The sequence below is a fragment of the Macaca thibetana genome, chromosome 1 (genome assembly GCF_024542745.1).
Source record: "Macaca thibetana thibetana isolate TM-01 chromosome 1, ASM2454274v1, whole genome shotgun sequence".
Lineage (NCBI taxonomy): Eukaryota > Metazoa > Chordata > Mammalia > Primates > Cercopithecidae > Macaca > Macaca thibetana.
The window spans coordinates 30,020,520-30,045,265 of NC_065578.1; the positions used below are offsets into that span (position 1 = coordinate 30,020,520).

Consider the following 24,746-nt stretch of genomic DNA (forward strand, 5'->3'; position numbering starts at 1 on the left):
AGAGTGCTCTGGGGGCCACTCAGTGTTCTGTTTAGAAGAATGCTATAAAGATCCTGGCTATACATGAGGACATGTTTAGGTCTTTGGAGCTACACTCAAGAGGACACGAAGGGTAGGAAAAACCACACAAAGGCAAAGAACTTACATCAAGACCAGGCCTAAAATACATTAATGTGGGTGGTTCAGCACAAGGGCAGTTGTAAATGGCTATCATGAAGAAGAGTATGATTGATTGCCCCATTTTAGACGAAGATAAGAGTAATTGATGAGTCAGATAACCATATGAGAGAAGGTAAAGATACTGTTGATTACCATGGTTGTAGTTTCTTCCCTGAACACTGGCTTCACATAGTTTTTTGTGCTGAGAACAGATACCAACCAGTGTACTGTACACAAGACTTAAACAAGGGGTTATGGTCAGAAGAAACTAAAAGACAATATTCAGTGTGAGATTTTTCACTCTTTATGAAGCCACAATATCCTACAAAGAAAAACCATGCATCGACTATTCTGCAATAAACCACAAGAGCTAGAAAATAATAAAGATCAGATCGAAATAAATTGAGCAGTGGATCAAAGATCGTAACACTTGGATTTTAAGACTAGCCACTTTACAATCACTCCTGTTGATATTTCTCTGCTGACATGACAGAAACTAAGTATCGGTAACACTTCATTAAAATTCTTTTCCAAGACTAGCAGGTTGACAGTGAAAAGGTTTAGGTCTGGGTATTTATTTCCCCATGAGAAAGCTAAACATCTAAAACATAATGAATATAGGCTGGGTGCAGTTGCTCATGCCTCCCAGCACTTGGGAGGCCGAGGCAGGCAAATCACTTGAGGTCAGGAGTTTGAGACCAGCCTGGCCAACATGGTGAAACCTTGCCTCTACTAAAAATACAAAAAATTAGCTGGACATGGTGGGAGGCGCCTGTATTCCCAGCTACTCAGGAGGCTGAGGTAGGAGAATTGCTTGAAACGGGGAGGCAGCCAAGATTGCACCACTGCGCTCCAGCCCAGGTGATAAAGCACGATTCAGTCTAAAAAAAAAAAAAAAGAAAGAAAGAATATAAGATTATTCAGGATTTAAAATAAAAACTGGCATCATTCAGGGCCGGGCGTGGTGGCTCATGCCTGTAATCCCAACACTCTGGGAGGCCGAGGTGGGCAGATCATGAGGTCAGGAGATGATCTTGGCTAACACGTTCAGGAGGTCAGGAGACCATCCTGGCTAACACGGTGAAACCCCATCTCTACTAAAATATACAAAAAATTAGCCGGGCGTGGTGGCAGGGGCCTGTAGTCCCGGCTTCTCAGGAGGCTGAGGCAGGAGAATGGCGTGAACCCGGGAGGCGGAAGTTGCAGTGAGCCAAGATCGTGCCACTGCACTCCAGCCTGGGCAACAGAGCGAGACTCCGTCTCAAAAAAAAAAAAAAAAAAAAAAAAAATTGGCATCATTTAATACTTCAACTGCTAAAGAATAAATAAATATGGCCAAATGGGTGGATATCTTTTATTTCAGAAGAAAATGCAGATGATCTTTAAAGCTAAAGATTTAAAAAAAGAGAGAGAAATATGTTCAAAGGAGAAATATCAGCTACCAGGCATGCCTACAGTGTTAGTCTCCATGAACTGAGGGTGTAGAAATCACTTAAACAAGGGGGAAAAACTTTAACCTGAGATTACTTCTCTAGTTGATTCACTCTCCCTTTGCAATGCACTAGGCATTGCAGAAATGTAGACTACTGTTCAAAGACCATGGTAGACACTACTTTCTACATTCTCCTTAACATCTGAAGTAACACCCGCCAAGTACCAAACCGTACCTTATTAACAGTGCTATGGTGACTTGTCTTATCTCCCTAAAAATAATCCCTTGAGCATCTAGCACAGTATCAAAAACATGACACAGGCATTACATAGAAATATTTATAATGTGAGAAACTGCCCTTAGTCATACAAGTGGTAAAATAGCAGAAATAGTACTGCTAGAGCTAGGTTCTTTAAGATGATTCTTATCTTTCTTTAAAACACGCACACAAGGCCGGGCGCGGTGGCTCAAGCCTGTAATCCCAGCACTTTGGGAGGCCGAGACGGGCGGATCACGAGGTCAGGAGATCGAGACCATCCTGGTTAACACGGTGAAACCCCGTCTCTACTAAAAAATACAAAAAACTAGCCGGCCGAGGTGGCGGACGCCTGTAGTCCCAGCTACTCGGGAGGCGGAGGCAGGAGAATGGCGTGAACCCGGGAGGCGGAGCTTGCAGTGAGCTGAGAACCGGCCACTGCACTCCAGCCTGGGTGACAGCGCGAGACTCCGTCTCAAAAAAAAAAAAAAAAAAAAAACACGCACACAAACAAACACAACTTTACCTTGCTTTATTTGACTTTTCTGGACATCTGCCAATATGCAATATGGGTTTGATTAATATTCATGCCCTTTGATCTGGTAATTCCACTTCTAGGAATTTTATCTAAGCAAATCATGAGAAACACAGGCATAGATTTGTTAACAAAGATCTTTAACCTGGTACTGTAATAGGAGAAGAGGGAAACAGTCTAAACATAGCAGTAATTATTAAAGCATATACTTATTGAGAGAATTTATATAGCTATTTAAAATGTTTTAAAATTATACACACACACACACACACACACACACATTTTTTTTTTTCCCTTTTCTCTTTTTGAGACAATGCCTCATTCTGTCAACCAGGCTGGAATGCAATGTCACAAACATGGCTCACGGCACCCCTGACCTGCCAGGTTCAAGTGGTCCTCCCACCTCAGCTTCCTGAGTAGTTGGGACTACAGATATGCCACCATGCCTGGCTAACTTTTTAATTTTCTTATAGAGATGAGGTCTCCCTGTTACCCAGGCTAAAAAAAAAAAATTTTTTTCTGAGACGGAGTCTCGCTCTGTCGCCCAGGCTGGAGTGGCACGATCTCGGCTCACTGCAAGCTCCCTCCGCCTCCTGGGTTCACCTCATTCTCCTGCCTCGGCCTCCCGAGTAGCTGGGACTATAGGCGCCTGCCACCAGGCCATTAATATTTTTGTATTTTTAGTAGAGATGGTGTTTCACTGTGTTAGCCAGGATGGTCTCAATCTCCTGACCTCATGATCCACCACCTCAGCCTCCCAAAGTGCTGGGATTACAGACGTGAGTCACTGCACCTGGCCTACCCAGGCTAAAACTTTTTAAACACAGAAAAATGTATGTATGTGTAAGGACTCTAGAACGTAGGCTATAGATGGGTGTATATAAAAAAATATGTTAGACTGGGCCCAGTGGCTCACGCCTGTAATCTCAACACTTTGGGAGGCTGAGGCAGGCTAATCACCTGAGGTCAGGCATTCAAGACCAGCCTGGCCGACATGGTAAAACCCCGTCTCTACTAAAAATACAAAAATTAGCCAGGCATGGTGGCACACTTGTAATTCCAGCTACCTGGGAGGCTGTGGCAGGAGAATTGCTTCAACCCAGGAGGCAGAGGCTGCAGTGAGCAAGAGAGCTGAGATGCTGCCACTGCGCTCCAGCCTGAGCAAGACTCTATCTCACAGGAAATTTTTTAAAAACTCATGCCAGGTCCAGTGGCTCACGCCTGTAATCCTAGCACTTTGGGAGGCCGAGGCGGGCAGATCATGAGGTCAAGAGATCAAGACCATCCTGGCCAACATGGTAAAACCCTGTCTCTACTAAAAATACAAAATAATGAGCCAGGCATGGTGGCGGGCGCCTGTAGTCCCAGCTACTCAGGAGGCTGAGGCAGGAGAATTGCTTGAACCCAGGAAACGGAGGTTGCAGTGAGCAGAGATCACGCCACTGCACTCCAGCCTAGGTGGCAAAGCGAGACTCCATCTCAAAAAAATAAATAATAAATAAAAAAATTTTTACAAACTCATAACCGTAATATAGGAGGAAAAAATGTATCTATCTAGCCAGACACAGTGGCTCACATTTGTAATCCCAGAACATGAGGAAGTAAAGGCAGTAGGACCCCTTGAGGCCAGGAGTTTGAGACCAGCTTGGGCAACACGGTGAGACCCTATCTCTAAAAATAATAAATTAGGCCAGGTACAGTGGCTCATGTCTGTAATCCCAGCACTTTGGGAGGCCGAGGCAGGCAGATCACTTGAGGTCAGGAGTTTGAGACTAGCCTGCCCAACATGGCGAAACCCCCTCTCTACTAAAAATACAAAAAATTAGCCAGGCATGGCGGCAGGGACCTGTAATCCCAGCTACTCGGGAGGCTGACGCAGGAGAATCGCTTGAACCTGGAAGGCACAGGTTGCAGCAAGCCGAGATTATGCCAATGCACTCCAGCCTGGGCAACAAGAGTGAAACTCCATCTCAAAAATGATAACAACAAATTGAATATTAAAAACAAAATACATGAACTGTGTCTTATCACTGAGAATTCTGATTCAGTAGGTCTGGACTTAAGCCCAAGAATCTCTCTTTTTTTTTTTTTTTTTTAAATAGAGACAAGGGTCTCACACTATGCTGCCCCAGCTATTCTTGAACTCCTAGGCTCACGCGATCCTCTCACTTTGGCTTCCCAAAGTGCTAGGATTACAGGCGTGAGTCACCACGCCCCACCAAAACTCTCTGTATTGAAACAACTTCCTAGCACCGGATGGTAAGGGAAAAAGTAAATATTAAACTCCAATACAGGAAGCTAAAAGCTTCAATGAGATGTATACAACATACAATAATGGCATTAAAGGCAGGCACCCAAACTTGGAGAAAAGTGGGAGTAAAGGAGAATGTTTATCAGAGATGAAGATACATTAGTTGAAGCTTGAAAGATGAGGAAAAGGCTAGGTGAATGAGGAAGGTAGGGGATTCCAAGTGGAGAAAACTCCATAAATAAAAATAGCACTAGTATGCTGAGAAACCGTACAAACTACAAAAATAGGATGGGTATTCACAAAGCTACAAATACTGTAGTATAGCCAAAATGGAGCGCCAGTAAGGACTGGAGAGGCAAGCTGGGCCAAAACACAAAAGGCAGCTGGGCGTGTGATGGCATGTGCCTGTAGTGCCAGCTACACAAGGGGGAAGGGACTGCTTGAGCCCAGGAGTTCAAGTCCAGCCTGGGCAGCATAGTTGAGACCCTCATCTCTAAAACTAATAATAAATTTAAAATAAAAATATATATCTTTTTTAAAAAAAACATGAAAGGCCTCCTATGCCATAATGAGGAGCTTAGAAGTTATCCCAAAAGCAATAGGAAAGAAAACATACACACGAGCGTACACACACGAGCGCGTGCACAAAAGGGTGAGACATAAGGAGACTGTATCTTCAAAAACATCAATTTGGCAGTGGCACAGACAATTGCCACAAAGAAGAAAAGGGGAGATGCAGGAAAGCCAGTGAGAAGACTACTGAACATCTCCAGGCAAGAAACATGAGCCTATCAAATAAAGCAACATAGGTATAATCTCAGAACTACTATAGGCAGGAACAGGAGGCAGAAATCTAGGATAGCTCCTAGTATGCCACAAATGAAGATATCGTCCATAGAAACAGAACACAGTAGAGGAACTGAAGGAAATAATTAAATTCAATTTTGAATAGCATCATACCATTCACTGAGCTCCTATGAAAACTAAAATCTTAGGCTTTTATTTTTTTAATAGATATTGGGGTCTTGCTATGTTGCCCCAGCTGTTTTCCAACTCCTAGGCTCCCACCTTGGCCTCCCAAAGTGCTACGATTACAGGCATGAGCCATCATGGACAGCCAAAAAGAAGTAAATTTTTTTTAAAGAAAAGTTATCCTCTGGTGGGGGGAGGGGAGTGGGGAAAGGATATTATACTTTGATATAGCTTGGATGTTCGTCCCCTCCAAATCTCATCTGAAATGTGACTTCCAAGGTTGGAGGTGAGCCCAGGGTGTAGTGTCTGGGTCATGGGGGCCGATCCCTCACGAATTACTTGATACCCTCCCCATGGTAATGAGTGAGTTCTCACTCCATTAATTCACACAACAGCTGGCTGTTTAAAAGTGCCTGGAACCTCTTCTCTCTCCAGCTCCCTCTCCGACCATGTGATACATGTGCTCCCACTGTGCCTTCTGCCATGAGTAAAAGTGTCCTGAGGCCTTAGCAGATGCTGAACCTTACTTCCTGTACAGTCTGCAAAACTGAGACAAATAAACCTCTTTTTGTTATAAACTGCCCAGTCTCCTATATTCCTTTATAGCAACACGAAATGGACTAACATACTTTTTTTGTTGTTGTTGTTGTTGTTTTTTGAGACGGAGTCTCGCTCTGCCGCCCAGGCTGGAGTGCAGTGGCGTGACCTCAGCTCACTGCAAGCACCGCCTCCCAGGTTCACGCCATTCTCCTGCCTCAGCCTCCCGAGTAGCTGGGACTACAGGCACCCGCCACCTCGCCCAGCTAGTTTTCTGTATTTTTTTTAGTAGAGATGGGGTTTCACTGTGTTAGCCAGGATGGTCTCGATCTCCTGACCTCGTGATCCGCCCATCTCCTCCTCCCAAAGTGCTGGGATTATAGGCTTGAGCCACCACGCCCGGCCTAACATACTTTTTTTAAAAAAAATGAGGATAAAAATGTGCATACAGTACTAGGTGGTTCAAATCATGTAAAAATACTAGAATACTTCTAGGACAAAGCGTATGATTACTCGTTATTACTTCTAGATACAGAAAGGAAACACTTAATACTAAAATAAAATTATTTCTAGGCCAGGCCCGGTGGCTCACACCTGTAATCCCAGGACTTTGGGAGGCCGAGGCAGGTGGATCATCCAAGGTCAGGAGTTCAAGACCAGCCTGGTCAACATGGTTGGAATCCTATCTCTACTAAAACTACAAAAATCAGCCAAGCGTGATGGTGCATCCCTGTAATCCCAGCTACTCGGGAGACTGAGGCATGAGAATCGCTTGAATCCAGGAGGCAGAGGTTGCAGTGAGCCGAGATTGCACCACTGCACTCCAGCCTGGGCGACAGAGCGAGACTCTGTATCAGAAAAACAAATAAAAAAATAAATGAGGCCGGGCGCGGTGGCTCAAGCCTGTAATCCCAGCACTTTGGGAGGCCGAGGCGGGCGGATCACAAGGTCAGGAGATCGAGACCACAGTGAAACCCCGTCTCTACTAAAAATACAAAAAATTAGCCGGGCGCGGTGGCGGGCGCCTGTAGTCCCAGCTACTCAGGAGGCTGAGGCAGGAGAATGGCGGGAACCCGGGAGGCGGAGCTTGCAGTGAGCCGAGATCGCGCCACTGCACTCCAGCCTGGGCAACAGCGTGAGACTCCGTCTCAAATAAATAAATAAATAAATAAATAAATAAATAAATAAATAAATAAATGAAATGAAATGAAATGAAATGAAATGAAATGAAATAAAATCACCTCTAGATCTCATTGAATACACCCAACCTATTTCAGCAACATATCTACTAACCTTTTCAAAAATTAAAAGAGAGACAATTAATGTAAAGGACAGTACTTCATTGAGGGGAAAAAGCTAAATAATTTCGATTTCCAAGGTCTTTTCTAACATCAAAACTCCACAGGAAATGTATCAACCATCTGCTTTCATTCAAAATGGCAGACCAAGCTCTTAACAGATGGTATAAGGTTTGTCTTTTTTGTAACTGTTTGAAATTCAGAAAATACAAAATGTACAAGAGCAAAGCATACTACCTGTAATCTCTTCATGCATACAAATATAAATATTTTGCAGTACTTTCTTCCAGTCCTTAATCCATGTACATCACTTTTAAGGGATACACTGAGCTTAAAGACCATTTTCTTAAAAGACAGGGTCTTGCTCTGTGGCCCAGGCTGGAGTGCAGTGGTACAATGTCGGCTCACTGCAGCCTCCACCTCCAGGAGCCAAGCCATCACAGGCATGCACTAGCTAATTTTTCTTTTCTTTTTTTCAGTAGTGACAGGGTTTCTCCATGTTGGCCAAGCTGGTCTCGAATTCCTGACCTCAGGTGATCCACTCGCCTCATGTGCTGGGATTACAGGCATGAGCCACCACGTCTGGCCAGAAACAATTATCTTTGTAATTCCCTCCTCTCTTTATGAAACTAAGTTTCTCCAAAGGAACAACAGACGAATTTCATTGTTTTGCATTCCACAAGGCTTCTGACCCTTAAAAGTGGTATCTCCCTAATTTGGGACAACTGGGGGGCGGGGGAAGCAATTTGACTCAATAAACTCTAACAAATTAAAGAACATTTCTTTTTTTTTTTTGAGATGGAGTTTTGTTCTTGTTGCCCAGGCTGGAGTGCAATGGCGCGATCTCAGCTCACCACAACATTCGCCTCCAGGGTTCAAGTGATTCTCCTGCCTCAGTCACCTAAGTACCGGAGATTACAGGCACCCGCCACCATGCCCGGCTAATTTTTTTTTTTTTTTTGGTATTTTTGTAGAGATGGGGTTTCACCATGTTGGCCAGGCTGGTCTTTAACTCCTGACCTCAGGTGATCCCCCTGCCTCAGCCTCCCAAAGTGCTGGAATTACAGGAGTGAGCCACCGTGCCCGGCCAGAATTATACACTTTAAATGGATAAACTACATATCTGTAAAGCTGTCTTTTTTTTTTTTTTTTTTTGAGATGAAGTCGTCACCCAGGCTGGAGTGCAGTGGTGCAACCTCAGTTCACTGCAACCTCTGCCCCAATCGGGTTCAGGGGATTCTCCTCCCTCAGCCTCTCGAGTAGCTGCAATTACAAGCGCCCACCTCGCCACCCAGCTAATTTTTTTTTGTATTTTCAGTAGAGACAGGGTTTCACCATGTTGGCCAGGCAGGTCTCGAACTCCTGGCCACCCACCTCAGCCTCCCGAAGTGCTGGGATTTACAGGCTTGAGTCACCACACCCAGTCAAAGCTGCTATTTTTAAAAATCTTTAACAGGCCAGGCATGGTGGCTCATACCTGTAATACCAGCACTTTGGGAGGTCAAGGTCAACTGCACTCCAGCCTGGGCAACAAGAGCAAAACTTTGTCTCAAAACAAAACAAACAAAAATCAACAGTTTTCAAAAAATATTACACAAAAAAACATGCAGAGCATTCCTCTAAAGAAGTCTAATAACTGCAGGGTTTTTTTTTGTTTTTTGGGGTTTTTTTTGAGACAGAGTCTTGCTCTGTCGCCCAGGCTGGAGTGCAGTGGCACAATCTTGGCTCACTGCAACTTCCGCCTCCCAGGTTCAAGCGATTCTCCTGCCTCAGCCTCCTGAGTAGCTGGGATTACAGGTGCCCACCACCACACACGGCACGTTGGTCAGGCTGGTCTCAAACTCCTGACCTCGTTATCTGCCCACCTCCGCCTCCCAAAGTGCTGGGATTACAGGCATGAGCCACCGCGCATGGCCCAACTGCAAGTACCAACACATGTACACCATTCAGGGCCAAGTTATTTAACCAAATTCCCAAGTATTAAACTTACCCAACCGATTGCCAATCACTGACCCCACCACTTCTTACATGGAGGTCTAAGACTATATTCACAGCAGTCCAGGCGCAGTGGCTCACGCCTGTAACCTCAGCACTTTGGGAGGCCAAGGCGGGCGGACTATAAGATCAGGAGTTCAAAAACCAGCCTGGCCAACATAGTGAAATCCCATCTCTACTAAAAATACAAAAAGTAGCCAGGCATGGTGGTGCACACCTGTAGTCCCAGCTATTCAGGAGGCTGAAGCAGTAGACTCACTTGAACCCAGGAGGCAGAAGTTGTGGTGAGCCAAGATCGCACCATTGCACTCCAGCCTGGGCGACAGAGCGAGACCCAATCTCAAAAAAAGATTATATTCACAGCAAGGAGCAAAATGCCAGGGCAGCCAACAACTACACACTGAGCTGAAGCCACAGTGCTACTATGGCTCTTTACAATATCCAGAAGTCAAAGAAACTGAATGTAAAAAACAAAAAGGGGATCAGAAATCTCTCAAAAGAAAAAAAAAAAGATGATTTACCCTACCCTCAGCACTTCAGCACTGACTCCTCTCCTGGCATTATGTTGTCAGTTCTTTCATCCTGCATGAATGTTTAAGTCCTTTCACAAGAGTGAATAACTAGATTCTAATTTTTAAAGTATTCTTTCCACACACCCAGAAACCTAATTTTGTACTCAGGCTTAGCCTGCAGAGTATTCAGCTAATGCTGTTGCCTGAGAGAAAATGGGCACATGCACCAAAGATATGTGTGTCTTCTGAAAATACAGAAAGGTATGACGAAAAACAAGTAATAACATCCTACTGGCTGGGCGCAGTGGCTCACTCCTGTAATCCCAGCACTTTTTGAGGTGGAGGCGAGTGATCACCTCAGGTCAGGTGTTCGAGATCACCCTGGCTAACATGGTGAAACCCCATCTCTACTAAAAGTACAAAAATTAGCTGGGTGTGGTGGCACATGTCTGCAATCCCAGCTACTGGGGAGGCTGAGGCAGGAGAATGGCTTGAACCCAGGAGGTGGAGGTTGCAGTGAGCCGAGATCACACCACTGCACTATACAGCCTGGGTGACAAAAGTGAGGCTCCGTTTAAAAAATTTTAAAAAGGCCAAGTGCAGTGGCTCATGCCTGTAATACCAGCACTTTGTGGAGGCCGAGGCTGGCAGATCACAACGTCAGGAGATCGAGACCATGCTGGCTAACACGGTGAAACCCAGTCTCTACTAAAAATACAAAAATTAGCCAGGTGTGGTGGCAGGCACCTGTAGTCCCAGCTACTCGGGAGGCTGAGGCAGGAGAATGGCATGAACCCAGGAGGCAGTGCTTGCAGTGACCCAGAGCTTGCAGTGAGCCGAGATCACGTCACTGCACTCCAGCCTGGGCAACAGAGGGAGACTGTCTCAAAAAAATTAAATTAAATTAAATTAAATTAAATTAAATTAAATAAATAAATAAAATAAAAATCTTACTACTTTACAGTTTAGAAAGCACTTCAACCACATCTGTAACTGAAATTCAAAATACAACGCTTCCTAACTGCTGTTTTTTCCTCTAAGTAAGAATCTCATGATTCATTATGCTTTCCTCTTCTCTTCAGCCACCAGGACCATCAAAGTACTCTTTATTTATTTATTTTTTTAATTTTTTTTATTTTTTTGAGACAGTGTCTTGCTCTGTTGCCCAGGCTGGAGTGCAACGGTGAGATCTTGGTTCGTTGTAACCTCCGCCTCCCAGGTTCAACAAATTCTTCTGCCTCAGTCTCCCAAGTAGCTGGGACTACAGGCGCATGCCACCACACCTGGCTAATTTTTTGTATTTTTAGTACAGACAGGGTTTCACTGTGTTAGCCAGGACGGTCTCGATCTCCTGATCTCGTGATCCGCCTGCCTCAGCCTCCCAAAGTGCTGGGATTATAGGCTTGAGCCACCGTGCCCGGCCCATCAGGGTAAATTCTATAACCCATTATTCTGGTACATATATCTAACTTTACTCCAATTTATTTTCCTATCATGACCTTTTATTCCCATGGTCACATCTCACTACCACCTATCATATAACTTTTACTAATTTCACATCAAAAACCTTTTGAAGACGGGCGCGGTGGCTCACGCCTGTAATCCTAGCACTTTGGGAGGCTGAGGCAGGTGGATCACCTGAGGTCAGGAGTTCAAGACCAGCCTGGCCAATATGGCAAAACCCCGCCTCTACCAAAAATACAAAAATGAGCCGGGCGTGGTGGCTCAAGCCTGTAATCCCAGCACTTTGGGAGGCCGAGACGGGCGGATCACGAGGTCAGGAGATCGAGACCATCCTGGCTAACACAGTGAAACCCCGTCTCTACTAAAAAATACAAAAAACTAGCCGGGCGAGGTGGCGGGCGCCTGTAGTCCCAGCTACTCAGGAGGCTGAGGCAGGAGAATGGCGTAAATCCGGGAGGCGGAGCTTGCAGTGAGCCGAGATCCGGCCACTGCACTCCAGCCTGGGCGACAGAGCGAGACTCCGCCTCAAAAAAAAAAAAAATACAAAATACAAAAATGAGCTGGGCATGACGGCGCACGCCATTAATCCCAGCTACTCAGGAGGCTGAGGCAGGAGAATCACTTGAACCCGGGAGGAGGAGGTTGCAGTGAGCCAAGATAGGGCCACTGCACTCCAGCCTGGGTGACAGTGAAACTCTGTCTCAAAAAATAAAAAAACAAACAAAAAATACAAAAATTTGACAGGGGCGGTAACTCATGCCTATAATCCCAGCACTCTGGGAGGCCGAGGCAGGTGGATCACTTGAGGTCAGGAGTTCGAGATCAGCCTGACCAACATGGTGAAATCCTGTCTCTACTAAAAATAGAAAAAGTAGCCGGGCATGGTGGCACATGCTTGTAATCCCAGCTACTCAGGAAGTTAAGGCACCAGAGCTGCTTGAACCCAGGAGGCAGAGGTTGCAGTGAGCCGAGATCAAGCAACTACACTCCAGCCTGGGCAACAGAGCAAGACTCTGTTGTCTCCAAAAAAAAAAAAAAAAAAAATTAGCAGGGCATGGTAGCAGACACGTATAATCCCAGTTGCTCAGGAGGCTGAAGCAGGAGAACTGCTTGAACCCAGGAGGCGGAGGTTGCAGTGATCTGAGATCCTGCCACTTCTCTCCAGCCTAGGTGAATGGATGAAACTCCATCTCAAAAAAATAAAAATAAATAAAAACCTTTTAAAATTAAAGAAGGTAAAGAGATACATCACAAATATCTCTACAAACTGCCATTTCAGAGGCATATACAATCAAGTACCATTTGGCATTAGAGAAGAGCATCTGACTGAACCTTTTTTTTTTTTTTTTTGAGATGGAGTCTTGCTCTGTCACCCAGGCTGGAGTGCAGTGGTGTGATCTCAGCTCACTGCAATCTCTGCCTCCCAGGTTCAAGTGATTCTCTCACCTCAGCCTCTCAAGTAGCTGGGACCACAGGCACCCACCACCACACCTGGCTAATTTTTGTATTTTTTAGTAGAGATGGGGTTTCACCATGTTGGCCAGGCTGGTCTCGAACTCCTGACCTCAGGTGATTCACCCACCTCAGCCTCCCAAAGTGCTGGGATTACAGGCATGAGCCAATCGTGACCAGCTGAACTTCTTTTGTTTATACTGGAACAAGGTAATTCTTAAAGTTATAATCAGGCTAGGTTAAAGTTAGAGTCAGGCCGGGCATTGTGGCTCACACCTTTAATCTCAGTACTTTGGGAGGCCAAGGCGGGAGGATTGCTTGAGGCCAGGAGTTTAAAACCAGCCTGGACAACATGGCGAAACCCTGTCCCTACTAAAAATACAAAAATTAGCTGGGCATGGTGGTACAACCCTATAATCCCAGCTACTCAGAAGGCTGAGGCACCAGATCACTTGAACTCAGGCGGCAAAGGTTGCAGTGAGCCAGCCCAGATAGTGCCAGTGGGTGACAAAGTAAGACTCTGTCTCAAGAAAAAAAAAAGTTATAGTTGAAGAAGGCCTGCTGACGATTCTTTTGACCAAGTACATAACGTTAAGCCTTGTGAATTCTGAGTATAATGAAAAGGCTCTAAGAGTATATGCCTAAGAGAAACAAAATATGAAAGACGGATTATTCAGCTTTGACACGTTAACTAAATGCTACTAGCACAAATGCTAAGGCAATCTACCCAAAAGACAAGATTTATTGTCTAAGAGAGTCCATTAGCAAGTACAACAGAAAGACATTTCTAGGAATGTCGAGACTCCCCAGTTTGGAAAATACTTGGGCTCCCTCCCAGTTTAACATAGTAGTTCCTATTAATTACAAGGTATAAAAATTAACCGGAGCTCTTTCCTTTTGCCTCATTGCTCTCCTGAGAGCAAGATGGGTCACCAGCAGCTCTACTGGAGCCACTCTCAAAAATTCAGCCAGGGGGCCAGGCGCAGTGGCTCAAGCCTGTAATCCCAGCACTTTGGGAGGCCAAGACGGGCGGATCACGAGGTCAGGAGATCGAGACCATCCTGGCTAACACGGTGAAACCCCGTCTCTACTAAAAAATACAAAAAGCTAGCCGGGCGAGGTGGTGGGCGCCTGTAGTCCCAGCTACGGGAGGCTGAGGCAGGAGAATGGCGTGAACCCGGGAAGCGGAGCTTGCAGTGAGCGGAGATTGCGCCACTGCACTCCAGCCTGGGCGACAGAGCGAGACTCTGTCTCAAAAAAAAAAAAAAAAAATCAGCCAGGGTTCTCTCTCTTGTTGCGTATGCTCAGACCAGCAAGATCTGATGCAAATTACGGCCTCAATATGCCCCATCAGTGTTTTCGTCAGTAAGCGAAAAAAATGGGTTTCATTAAGTTGGGCTGCATTAAGTTGGATGAAGTGATCTTCCTTGAATGGATTATCCAAGGCATCCACCCAATCCAAGAAACCATGGTAGCTCTTTTTCTAATATACAATAAAAATAAAATTTTTAAAACCCTTCAGGAAAAAAGATTAACAGCACTGAAGAGTAAGACTGGTTGACACATCAGGGGTGGGTATCAGAATATCATTGTAAGATGGCCATACCAAGTGAAAAAGAGAAAGTACAAGTGGAGTCAAAATATATTCATCCACTGAATTTTTTTTTGGGGAGGGAATGGTGTTTCACTCTTGTTGCCCAGAGTAGAGTGCAATGGCACGATCTCCGCTCACCGCAACCTCTACCTCCCAGGTTCAAGCAATTCTCCTGCCTCAGCCACCCAAGTAGCTGGGATTACAGGCGTGTGCCACCACGCCCCACTAATTTTGTATTTTTAGTAGAGATGGGGTTTTTCCACATTGGTCAGGCCTGTCTCGAACTCCTGACCTCAGGTGATCCGCCCGCCTTCTCCTCCCAAAGTGCTGGGATTACAGGCGTGAGCCACGGCACCCAGCCTCATCCACTGAGTTTTGCCTGGCTCTCTGGAATTATCTCCCATAGGCAGTCAATGTATGGTGAATACGACATATCCTAGTGCTAAAAGAGTGCAAGCAAAGTGGGTAAACTCAGTGGAATTGTCCTCCAAATTTCCCTTCCCCCAGGGCAGAGCTTCTACCTATCTCTGTCCCTCATAATCCAGTACCAAGGCTACAGTTCAGCCAATCGACTTTAAATTTTTTGCCCTATTTCATCAACCACTTTATCCATCCCACAGCAGTTTACACAGAAAACAGATTTCACAATACAAGAATAAAACACTCTCAAGTCAAAGACTTGACCTTCGGCTTTTAGTAATGAAATTTTCAATGTCATTCAGGAAAAAAAAAAAATCTAAAGGTATAAAAATTACTGTCAAACTAAGTTTGTTTTTTTTTTTTTTTAGACGGAGTCTTGCTCTGTCATCCAGGCTGGAGTGCAGTGGCACGATCTTGGAAGCTCCACCTCCCGGGTTCATGCCATTCTCCTGCCTCAGCCTCCCGAGTAGCTTGGACTACAGGCGCCCGCCACCACGCCCGGCTAATTTGTTGTATTTTTAGTAAAGATGGGGTTTCACTGTGTTAGCCAGGATGGTCTCGATCTCCTGATCTCGTGATCTGCCCGCCTCAGCTTCCCAAAGTGCTGGGATTACAGGCGTGAGCCACTGTGCCCAGCCCAAAATAAGTAACATTTTTAAATAGACAACTCATTTGGGTGAGAAGATGTGTTTTCTAGTGTTGCCTAGTATTTGTTTTTTATAATTTCCTTTATTTCATTCTTTTTCTTTTTTTTTTTTTCAAAGAGACAGGATCTCACTCTCACACAGGCTGGAGTGCCTGAACTCCCTGGGCTCAAGCGATCCTCCCGCCTCAGCTTCCTGAGTAGGACTACAGGCATATGCCACCATGCCCAGCTAATTTTTTTCCTTTTTATTGTAGAGACAGTGTCTCACTATATTGCCCAGGCTGGTCTCAAACCCCTGGCCTCAAGCAATCCTCCTGACTCAACCTCCTGAGTATCTGGGATTAGAGGCAGGAGCCAATGTACCCAGCTTTGTTTTCTAGTATTTTGCTCCATATCCATTATCTCCTTTTTTTTTTGAGATAGAGTCTTGCTCTGTCGCCCAGGCTGGAGTGCAGGGGTGCGATCTCGGCTCACTACAACCTCTGCCCTGCCTCCCGGGTTAGAGCAATTCTCATGCCTCAGCCTTTCAAGCAGCTGGAATTACAGTAACGCACCACGACGCCCGGCTAGTTTTTGTATTTTTAGTAGAGACGGGGTTTCACCATGTTGCCCAGGTTGGTCTCGAACTCCTGGCCTCAAGTGATCCGCCCACCTCGGCCTCCCAAAGTGCTGGGATTACAGGCACAAGCCACCACGCCTGGCCCAATATCCATCATCCTTTTTCTTTTTTTTTGAGACGGAGTTTCCCTGTCACCCAGGCTGGAGTACAGTGGCGGGATCTCGGCTCACTGCAACCTCTGCCCCCTCCCCCGGATTCAAGTGATTTTCCTGCCTCAGCCTCCTGAGTAGCTGGGATTACAGGCACGCACCACCACATCTGGCTAATTTTTGTATTTTTGGTAGAGACAGGGTTTCACCACGTTGGCTGGTCTCAAACGCCTGACCTCACCCTCCCAAAGGGCCTGCCTCAGCCTCCCAAAGGGCTGGGATTACAGGCATGAGCCACCACGCCCGGTCCGCATTATCTAATTGTACACTGTGGGTATAATTGTACAGGCAAAACAAAAAAATTTTTTTTTCATGAGACTTCTTTCCCTTACTTCCCTCCAAAGACCTCAATTTGGCCCAAAAATGAGGGCTCTAAAGTTTCTACCTGTACCAGATACAACAATTTTATGTATTATACCAAATGATGTTTCTATTATTAAAGTAGAAAAAAAGAAAAATACGGAAAGACCATAAAGAGCTTGCATGTTTTAGGCCAGGAATGGTGGCTCACGCCTGTAATCCCAGCACTTTGGGAGGCCGAGGCGGGCGGATCACCTGAGGTCAGGAGCTCGAGACCAGCCGGGCAACATGGTGAAACCCCATCTCTACAAAAGAAGAAAAAAAAAAAAAAATTAGGCGGGCATAATGACAGTTGCCTGTAATCCCAGCTACTCAGGAGGCTGAGGCAGGAGATTCACTTGAACCTGAGAGGCAGAGGCTGCAGTGAGCCAAGATTGAGCCACTGAACTCTAGCCTGGGCAACAGAGTGAGACTCCATCTCAATAAAAAAAAGAGAGGAAAACTCAACCACTAAGAGGATTTGCTACATCAAACAGGAAAATCCTAACTTCAAAAGGGCTTCTCATGGGCTCAAGTGATCCTCCTACCTCAGTCCTCCAAGTAGCTGGGACCACAGGCACAGCGCCACCATGCCTGGCTAATTTGTGTGTATTTTGTAGAGACGAGATATCACCATGTTGTCCAGGCTGCTCTGGAACTCCTGGGGGCTCAAACCATCCATCCTCCTCGGCCTCCCAAAGTGCTGGGATTACAGGTGTGAGCCACTGCATCCAGCCAAAAGATGAAAAACTTTTCAATGTAAGAATACAAGTGGGTCAGGAATGGTGGCTCACGCCTATAATCTCAGCACTTTGGGAGGCTGAGGCGGGCAGATCACCTGAGGTCAGGAGTTTGAAACTAGCCTGGCCAACATGGTGAAAGCTCGTCTCTACTAAAAATACAAAATTAGCCAGGCATGGTGGTGCACACTTGTAGTCCCAGCTACTGGGGAGACTGAGGCAGGAGAATCACTTGAACCCAGGAGGGTTGCAGTGAGCTGAGATCGCACCACTGCACTCTAGCCTGGACTACAGAGTGAGACTTTATCTCAAAAAAAAAAAAAAAAAAAAAAAAAAAAAAGGGGAGTTTGAGACCAGCCTGAGCATGGTGAAACTCCATCTTTACAAAAAATACAAAGATGATCTAGGCGTTGTGGCGTGCGCCTGTGGTTCCAGCAAAGGGAGGCTAAGGCAGAAGAATCGCTGGAGCCGGGGTGGCAGAGGTTGCAGTGAGCCTAGATGGTGCCCACTGCACTCCAGCCTGGGCAACAGGAGCAAAACCCTGTCTCAATAAATAAAAAGAATAAAGTGTAAAAGCGATTGCTCTTAAAAGGGAGTAATTATGAGAGAAAAAGTAGCTGGCATGATATGGAGTTCCCCTCACTCCAACACTACTGGCATCACAGCCTGTGATATTCTTTACTTCACTAGTTCACTGGTGAAAGCATCCTGCCAATTTGATCTTAAACTCTGTTCCATTATGGCCAAAGGGCCATTAAAAAAAAAAAAAAGAGGCCCAGTGGTAGGGTAGAATGAGCTGGCAATAGATCACTTTATATTGAGTCATTCTGTCTCTACAGAGATAAGTTTCCATCCACATTACCACTTAGAACACATATGTAATAAAAAACAGACCTGAAGAAAAATGGACTTTACCATTACTGCTTTTGGGAGCTGGGGGGAAGTACTCCTGCAATTATAGGAGAATGGTCAACATTTGTATTCATCTCATTATTATTAAAGTTTACAATCTCTAAATTTCAAGCAAAATCATGGCAAAGCAATTCTTTGGCCCTGTAATGTGCCACTTGGTTGCATAGTTTTGTCTGGTTTATCTTGCCTAGGCAAGCAGAAATAGATCTAGAACATGGACACTGGAATCAAAGACTGATTTCAAAAACCAGGTATTACCTGGTAACAAAGGCTCAGTTTCTCACTTTTCAAAAAAGGATGTTTATCTCCTTCACAGGATTGCTGAAAGGATTAAGTATAGGAAATACAATAGCCCAATGCCTAGAACATAATAAATGTTTCCATTATCATCAGTGGTTCTCAACCTCTTTTCCACTCTGGCCCGCGTGACAGATCAGGCACCCTCTTACACCTCCTATCAGTAACAGTGGCTAATAAGGGCAAAGATTCTCCACCTAGAGATGTGCCCCTTTGCTCTTCAATTATACTACCCTCACCACAGCTGCCTATCCAAGTGGCCTCTACCTGTTGCCATGTGTTTCCCAGCAGGATGGCTGAGCTGTAAGATCCACTCATTTACCTGAGCGCAAAACTGAAGAAACTCTGGTCTTCCCTCATTCAATGAACACGAAAGTTTCATAATACCTCCTGGAAAAGGGGCATGAAAAACACAAGTCTCTGATCTAGAATAGTTCAGTCCAGAAGGTGAGAACAACACTAAAACCAGTACGATACACTATAATGACTACAGAAAAGTAATCTGTGGGTGGTCCACAACTGCAACATGCCAACTACCCTGAGTTCCCCAACGTTGTTCACTATTTCATGTGTCCAGCCCAAAGAATTATGTTGTAATGATGAATGCCAATTCCAAGGTCACTGGTTTAGGCCACCTGGGTGGGAAACAGGTTTTGCCATTTACTAGTATTAACTCAAGTTTGCTAACTGACCTGGATAAAACTGCTCAGTAAGTCAGATGTGATTCCTTATGATAGGGCTCAGTGTAAGACAGAGGCCTGAGTAAGCCTTCAATAAATGCTTGTTAACTTGCACAGCAATAATCAGATCTTAGAGCTCTGCCAAGGACTGACCTAGAGTTTGATTTGCTCACCTAGCAAAGAACAGGCCAGGCACCTTGACTCTCCTTTCAGCTTTCACCCATCAGTCTATCATTAGGAAACACAACAAAAGATCTTATAGATCTTTATTACAGATTTTAAAAAACCAATGTTTATGATTTTTAAATAACGTTTAGCCAAACAGTATAGAGATTACAGGGTTTGTTTTTGCCCCCTACACAGATGCTACCCAAATTAAATACCTCCTACCTTGATCTCCCACTACATGTAGAGCTGCCTACAGTACACACCTAGATATTCTGCTTCTACCTCAAACTCAACAGGTGTACTATCAAATGTAATCGCCGTGTCCCAAACCAGAGCCACTCTGCACTTTTCCTCCATAAGATTTCTAATTCAATCACCAAATTCTGTACATATCTTCATCCCAAAGAAAGAGAAAACCTTTTTTTTTTTTTTTCCTGGAGACAAGAGTTTCGCTCTTGTCACTCAGGCTGGAGTGCAACGGTGTGATCTCTCATGTTGGCCAGGCTGGTCTTTAACTCCTAACCTCAGGTGATCCACCTGCCCTTGACCTCCCAGTGTTGGGATTACAGGCATGAGCCACCACACCCAGCCGAAAATCTTCTCTTTTTTCGTTTTTTTTTTTTTTTTTTTTTTTTTTTTTTTTTTTGATACAGTGTCTCACTCTGCTGCCCAGGTTGAAGTGCAGTGGCATGATTTCTGTTCACTGCAATCTCTGCCGCCCAGGCTCAAGCAATCCTTCCACCTCAGCCTCCCAAGTAGCTGGGACCACAGGCATGTGCCACCACACCCAGCTAATTTTTTACTTTATTTTTTTGAGATGGAGTTTCACCCGTTGCCCAGGTTGGAGTGCAATGGCAAGATCTCAGCTCACTGCAAACTCCCTGTCCCGTGTTCAAGTGACTCTCCTGCCTCAGCCTCCCAAGAAGCTGGGATTACAGGCATGCACCACCATGCCTGGCTAATTTTTGCATTTTTAGTAGAGACGGGGTTTCACCACGTTGGTCAGGCTGGTCTCGAACTCCTGACCTGAGGTGATCCACCTACCTTGGCCTCCCAAAGTGCTGGGATGACAGGCGTGAGCCACTGCACCAAGGCTGTCTTTGTTTCTACTATGGTAAAGAAGTGGCCAGATGCAGTGGCTCACACTTGTAATCCCAGCACTCTGGGAGTCCAAGGTGGGTAGATCACTTTGAGCCCAGGAGTTTGAGACCAGTCTGGCCAACATGGCAAAACCCCGTCTCTACAAAAAATACAAAAAGTAGCCGGGTGTGGTGTTGCACACCTGTAGTCCCCAGCTACTCAGGAGGCTGAGGTGGGAGGATCACTTGAACCAGGGAGGCCATGGTTGCAGTGAGCCAAGATCACATCACCACACTCCAGCCTGGATGACAGAGCCAGACCCTGTCTCAAAAAAAAAAAAAAAAAAAAAAAAAAAGGCTGGGCACAGTGGCTCACACCTGTAATCCCAGCACTTTGGGAGGCCGAGGCAGGTGGATCACTTGAACTCAGGAGTTCAAGACCAGACTGGCCAACATGGTGAAACCCCCTCTCTACTAAAAATACAAAAATTAGCCAGGCATGGAGGTGGGTGTCTGTAATCTCACTTGGGAGGGTGAGGCAGGAGAACTGCTTCAACCTGGGACGGTGAAGCTGCAGTGAGCTGAGATGGCGCCACTGCACTCCAGACTGGGCGACAGAGCGAGACTCCGTCTCAAAAAAAAAAAAAAAGAGAGAGAAAAAACTATGGTTCACTTTTGGGGGGTTCAGAGGAAGTATAATAAATTCAGACTTGCAGGTATGTTTGTACCTGATTTTTTCTGAAGTAAAACAGAAGGATTAGAGTCCTAATGAAAAATGTCAGTTCTCACTAATCAGTACTCAGATGGGTGACACAAAATGAACCTTTCCAAATTCAACCTATACCCAATTTCAGAGAGTACCCTGATCAAAACAGTCTAATCTTTTGGTTGGTCACTATCAAGAAGTCAGGAAACATGATCAGGCTAACCTCTCTTCTCAGTAAAATATGCTATGATTCCCACTTTGGTTTTAGATTTATAAGACTAAACATGCTAAAATTAAAAACTAAACAATAACAAGAGGACAAAGGTGGTTAAAACCTAAAAGCCACAACCACTGCTCTCTGACACAATATATCAGTTCCATTTCAAATAAATTTCACTTGAGCAGCTGATGTTATCAACTTCCCCTACTTTCAACTACAACATCTTAAAATCAAGTCACCCACACCCAAGAGAAAAGATTCAAAAATATGTATCTGTCCTATAAACAACCCCAGCAGTTCTTATATCAATAGTAAAAAAAAAGTATCCTTTGTTCCAAAAAAAGTGTTCTTAAAAATGCATTGTATAGGCCAGGCGTGGGTGGCTCACAACTGTAGTCTCAGCACTTTGGGAGGCCGAAGCCGGCAGATCACTTGAGGTCAGGAGTTCAAGGCCAGCCTGGCCAACATGGTGAAACCCCGTTTCTACTGAAAATACAAAATCAGCCAGGCGTGGTGGTGCACGCCTGTAGTCCCAGCTACTCAGGAGGCTGAGGCAGGAGAATTGCTTGAACCTGGGAGGCGGCGGATGCAGTGAGCCAAGATTGGGTGACTGCATTCCAGCCTGGGTGACAGAGCAAGACTCCATCTCGAATGAATGAATGAAGTGGCTATTTACTATTTAGCACCAGAATGATAAATGACCCAGTAACAGTATTACAACGATCAACCTTTAAAACAAGTAACTGTTTGTACCAAATGAAATTAGCAATTTAAGTTTTTAAAGACATTCATTGAAAGCAGATATCCTAAGTGGACAGTGATTATAAAGGAATGTCAAAGCTGAAATAGTGAACTTTTTTTTACCTGATGCTCTGCATGAATGTTATCCCCAGTAGGCCATCGATGTTTGCTATTATTATAGCCGCCTCCTCCACTTCCTCCTCCCCCAAGCTGCTCACCATGCTGCCTCTGAAAGAAGTAGTCCACCATAGCGTCGTCCTGGGAACGGCCTGCAACTCCTATGGATCCTGGGACAGGGCTGGAGTGAGTCCCAGCTGCAAGAGCCTGATTTGCAGCTGGTTGTGGCTGCGCTTGCGACCCTGTTCCAGATGTCAAAACAACAGGCATGTTGGGATTAGCTGGTTCTTGAGGGTGATGTTTCAGGTGGGGGCTGAAAGAGTCCTGCCAAAGCACTGCTTTTCTCTTCAAGACACATGCAACGCTCATTCCACCAACACCTAAGGACAAACAGGTTACAAATGTTTAATATTTGCATCTCCTGAAACATAAAATACACCAAGATAAAAACATGAACCCCACATCTTTTGCAATAAATAAATATCATTGGTGGCATGCACTCTGGCATGGTATTGAGATTAGAACTCAATACTACAACTTCAGGGAAGTTTATGTTGTTAAACAACATGTTAGACTTCTATCAATCTACCCAACTTATGTATACCTCAAACCAACTGACAGTTTCTAAATTAACAAAAGCTTTTTTTTTTTTGAGACAGAGTTTTGCCCTTGTTGCCCAGGCTGAGGTGCAATGACGCGATCTCAGCTCACTGCAACCTCCGCCTCCTAAATTCAAGCGATTCTTCTGCCTCAGCCTCCGGAGTAGCTGGTACTACAGGCACCCACCACCACGGCCGGCTAATTTTTTGTATTTTTAGTAGAGACGGGTTTAATCATGTCGGCCAGGCTGGTCTTGAACTCCCGACCTCAGGTGATCTGCCTGCCTCGGCCTCCCAAAGTGCTGAGATTACAGGCGTGAGCCACCGCGCCCAGCCCCAAAAGCCTTTTTAAAACTATCACAACTTCGGCTGGGTGTGGTGGCTCATGCCTGTAATCCCAGCACTTTGGGAGGCCGAGGTGGGTGGATCACCTGACGTCAGGAGTTCGAGACCAGTCTGGTCAACATGGTGAAACCCCGTCTCTACTAAAAATATAAAAATCAGCCAGGCGTGATGCTGGGTGCCTATAATCCCAGCTACTCGGGAGGCTGAGGCAGGAGAATGGCTTGAATCCAGGAGGCAAAGGTTGCAGTGAGCCGAGATCGCGCCACTGCACTCCAGCCTGGGCGACAGAGTGAGACTCTGTCTCAAAAAATAAATTAATTAAATAAATAAATAAATCACAACTTTACAGCTGGAGCAGACATATGCTAATAAGTAAACAAAAGCCTAAACCCATATATAATTAGCAATGTGGCTCAGCTTGTCTAATTTGAAAGGATCCCTTAAAGTGTCCAACATATTGGCCAGACGCGGTGGCTCAAGCCTGTAATCCCAGCACTTTGGGAGGCCGAGACGGGCGAATCACAAGGTCAGGAGATTGAGACCATCCTGGCTAACATGGTGAAACCCCATCTCTACTAAAAAATACAAAAAACTAGCCAGACAAGGTGGCGGGCGCCTGTAGTCCCAGCTACTCAGGAGGCTGAGGCAGCAGAATGGCATAAACCAGGGAGGTGGAGCTTGCAGTGAGCTGAGATCCGGCCACTGCACTCCAGCCGGGGCAACAGAGCGAGACTCCGTCTCAAAAAAAAAAAAAAGTGTCCAACATATTGGCCGGGTGAGGTGGCTCACACCTATAATCCTAACACTTTGGAGGCCAAGGTGGGTATATTACTTGAGGTCAGGAGTTCGAGACCAGCATGGCCAACATTATGAAACCCCATCTCTACTGGAAATACAAAAATTAGCTGGGTGTGGTGGTATACACTTCCCAGCTACTTGGGAGGCTGAGGCAAGAGAATCATTTCAACTCGGGAGGCGGAGGTTGCAGTGAGCCAAATTCACACCACTGCACTCCAGCCTGGGCGACAAATCAAGACTCTATCTCATTTAAAAAAAAGAAAAAACCTCCAATATATTGATAGGATACTCCTTAAAGAAACAATAAGACCCTCTGACCAAGAAGAGCAGCAGAATGCTCTTAGCCTAAGCCCTCTCCTCAGTTGTCACTGATTTTTAAAAGCATCAATATTTTTACCAGTAACTTACAACTATTAATTGTAATCGCATTATGCCATTAGTACTTCAGCTACTATAAATAGGATGAGACCAAACCAAATTTAAACGCTTTATATTAGTATAGAAAGCCTCACTACAGGCTGGGCACGGTGGCTCACTCCTGTCATCCCAGCACCTTTGGAGACTTAGGCAGGGAGAATCGCTTGAGCCAGGAGCTGAAGACCAGCCTGGGCAACACAGTGAGACCCCCATCTCTATTACTTTATTAAGAAATAAGGCTCTAAGAAGGCCAGTGGAGGCCGGGCACGGAGGCTTATGCCTGTAATCCCAGCACTT

The 24,746-nt window shown here is 45.3% G+C and overlaps 2 protein-coding genes across 23 annotated transcripts in view; one reads left to right on the plus strand and one right to left on the minus strand.

The window, feature by feature from the left end:
• Nucleotides 1-24,746, plus strand: part of ZCCHC17 (zinc finger CCHC-type containing 17) — a 1,254,002-nt gene that overhangs the window by 921,885 nt on the left and 307,371 nt on the right. The window lies entirely within an intron of this gene.
• The window catches only part of PUM1 (pumilio RNA binding family member 1), a 137,666-nt gene that overhangs the window by 108,632 nt on the left and 4,288 nt on the right, over nt 1-24,746 (minus strand). For 10 of the 13 annotated variants that reach the window (XM_050794600.1, XM_050794593.1, XM_050794528.1 and 7 more), the window contains exon 1: nt 22,297-22,669. In XM_050794600.1, the coding sequence (XP_050650557.1) occupies nt 22,297-22,659 (363 nt within the window). In that variant the 5' untranslated portion in view covers nt 22,660-22,669. Of the gene's footprint in view, nt 1-22,296; nt 22,671-24,746 lie in introns of those variants that run through there. The other 3 variants (XM_050794617.1, XM_050794607.1, XM_050794622.1) reach the window with 1 other exon arrangement.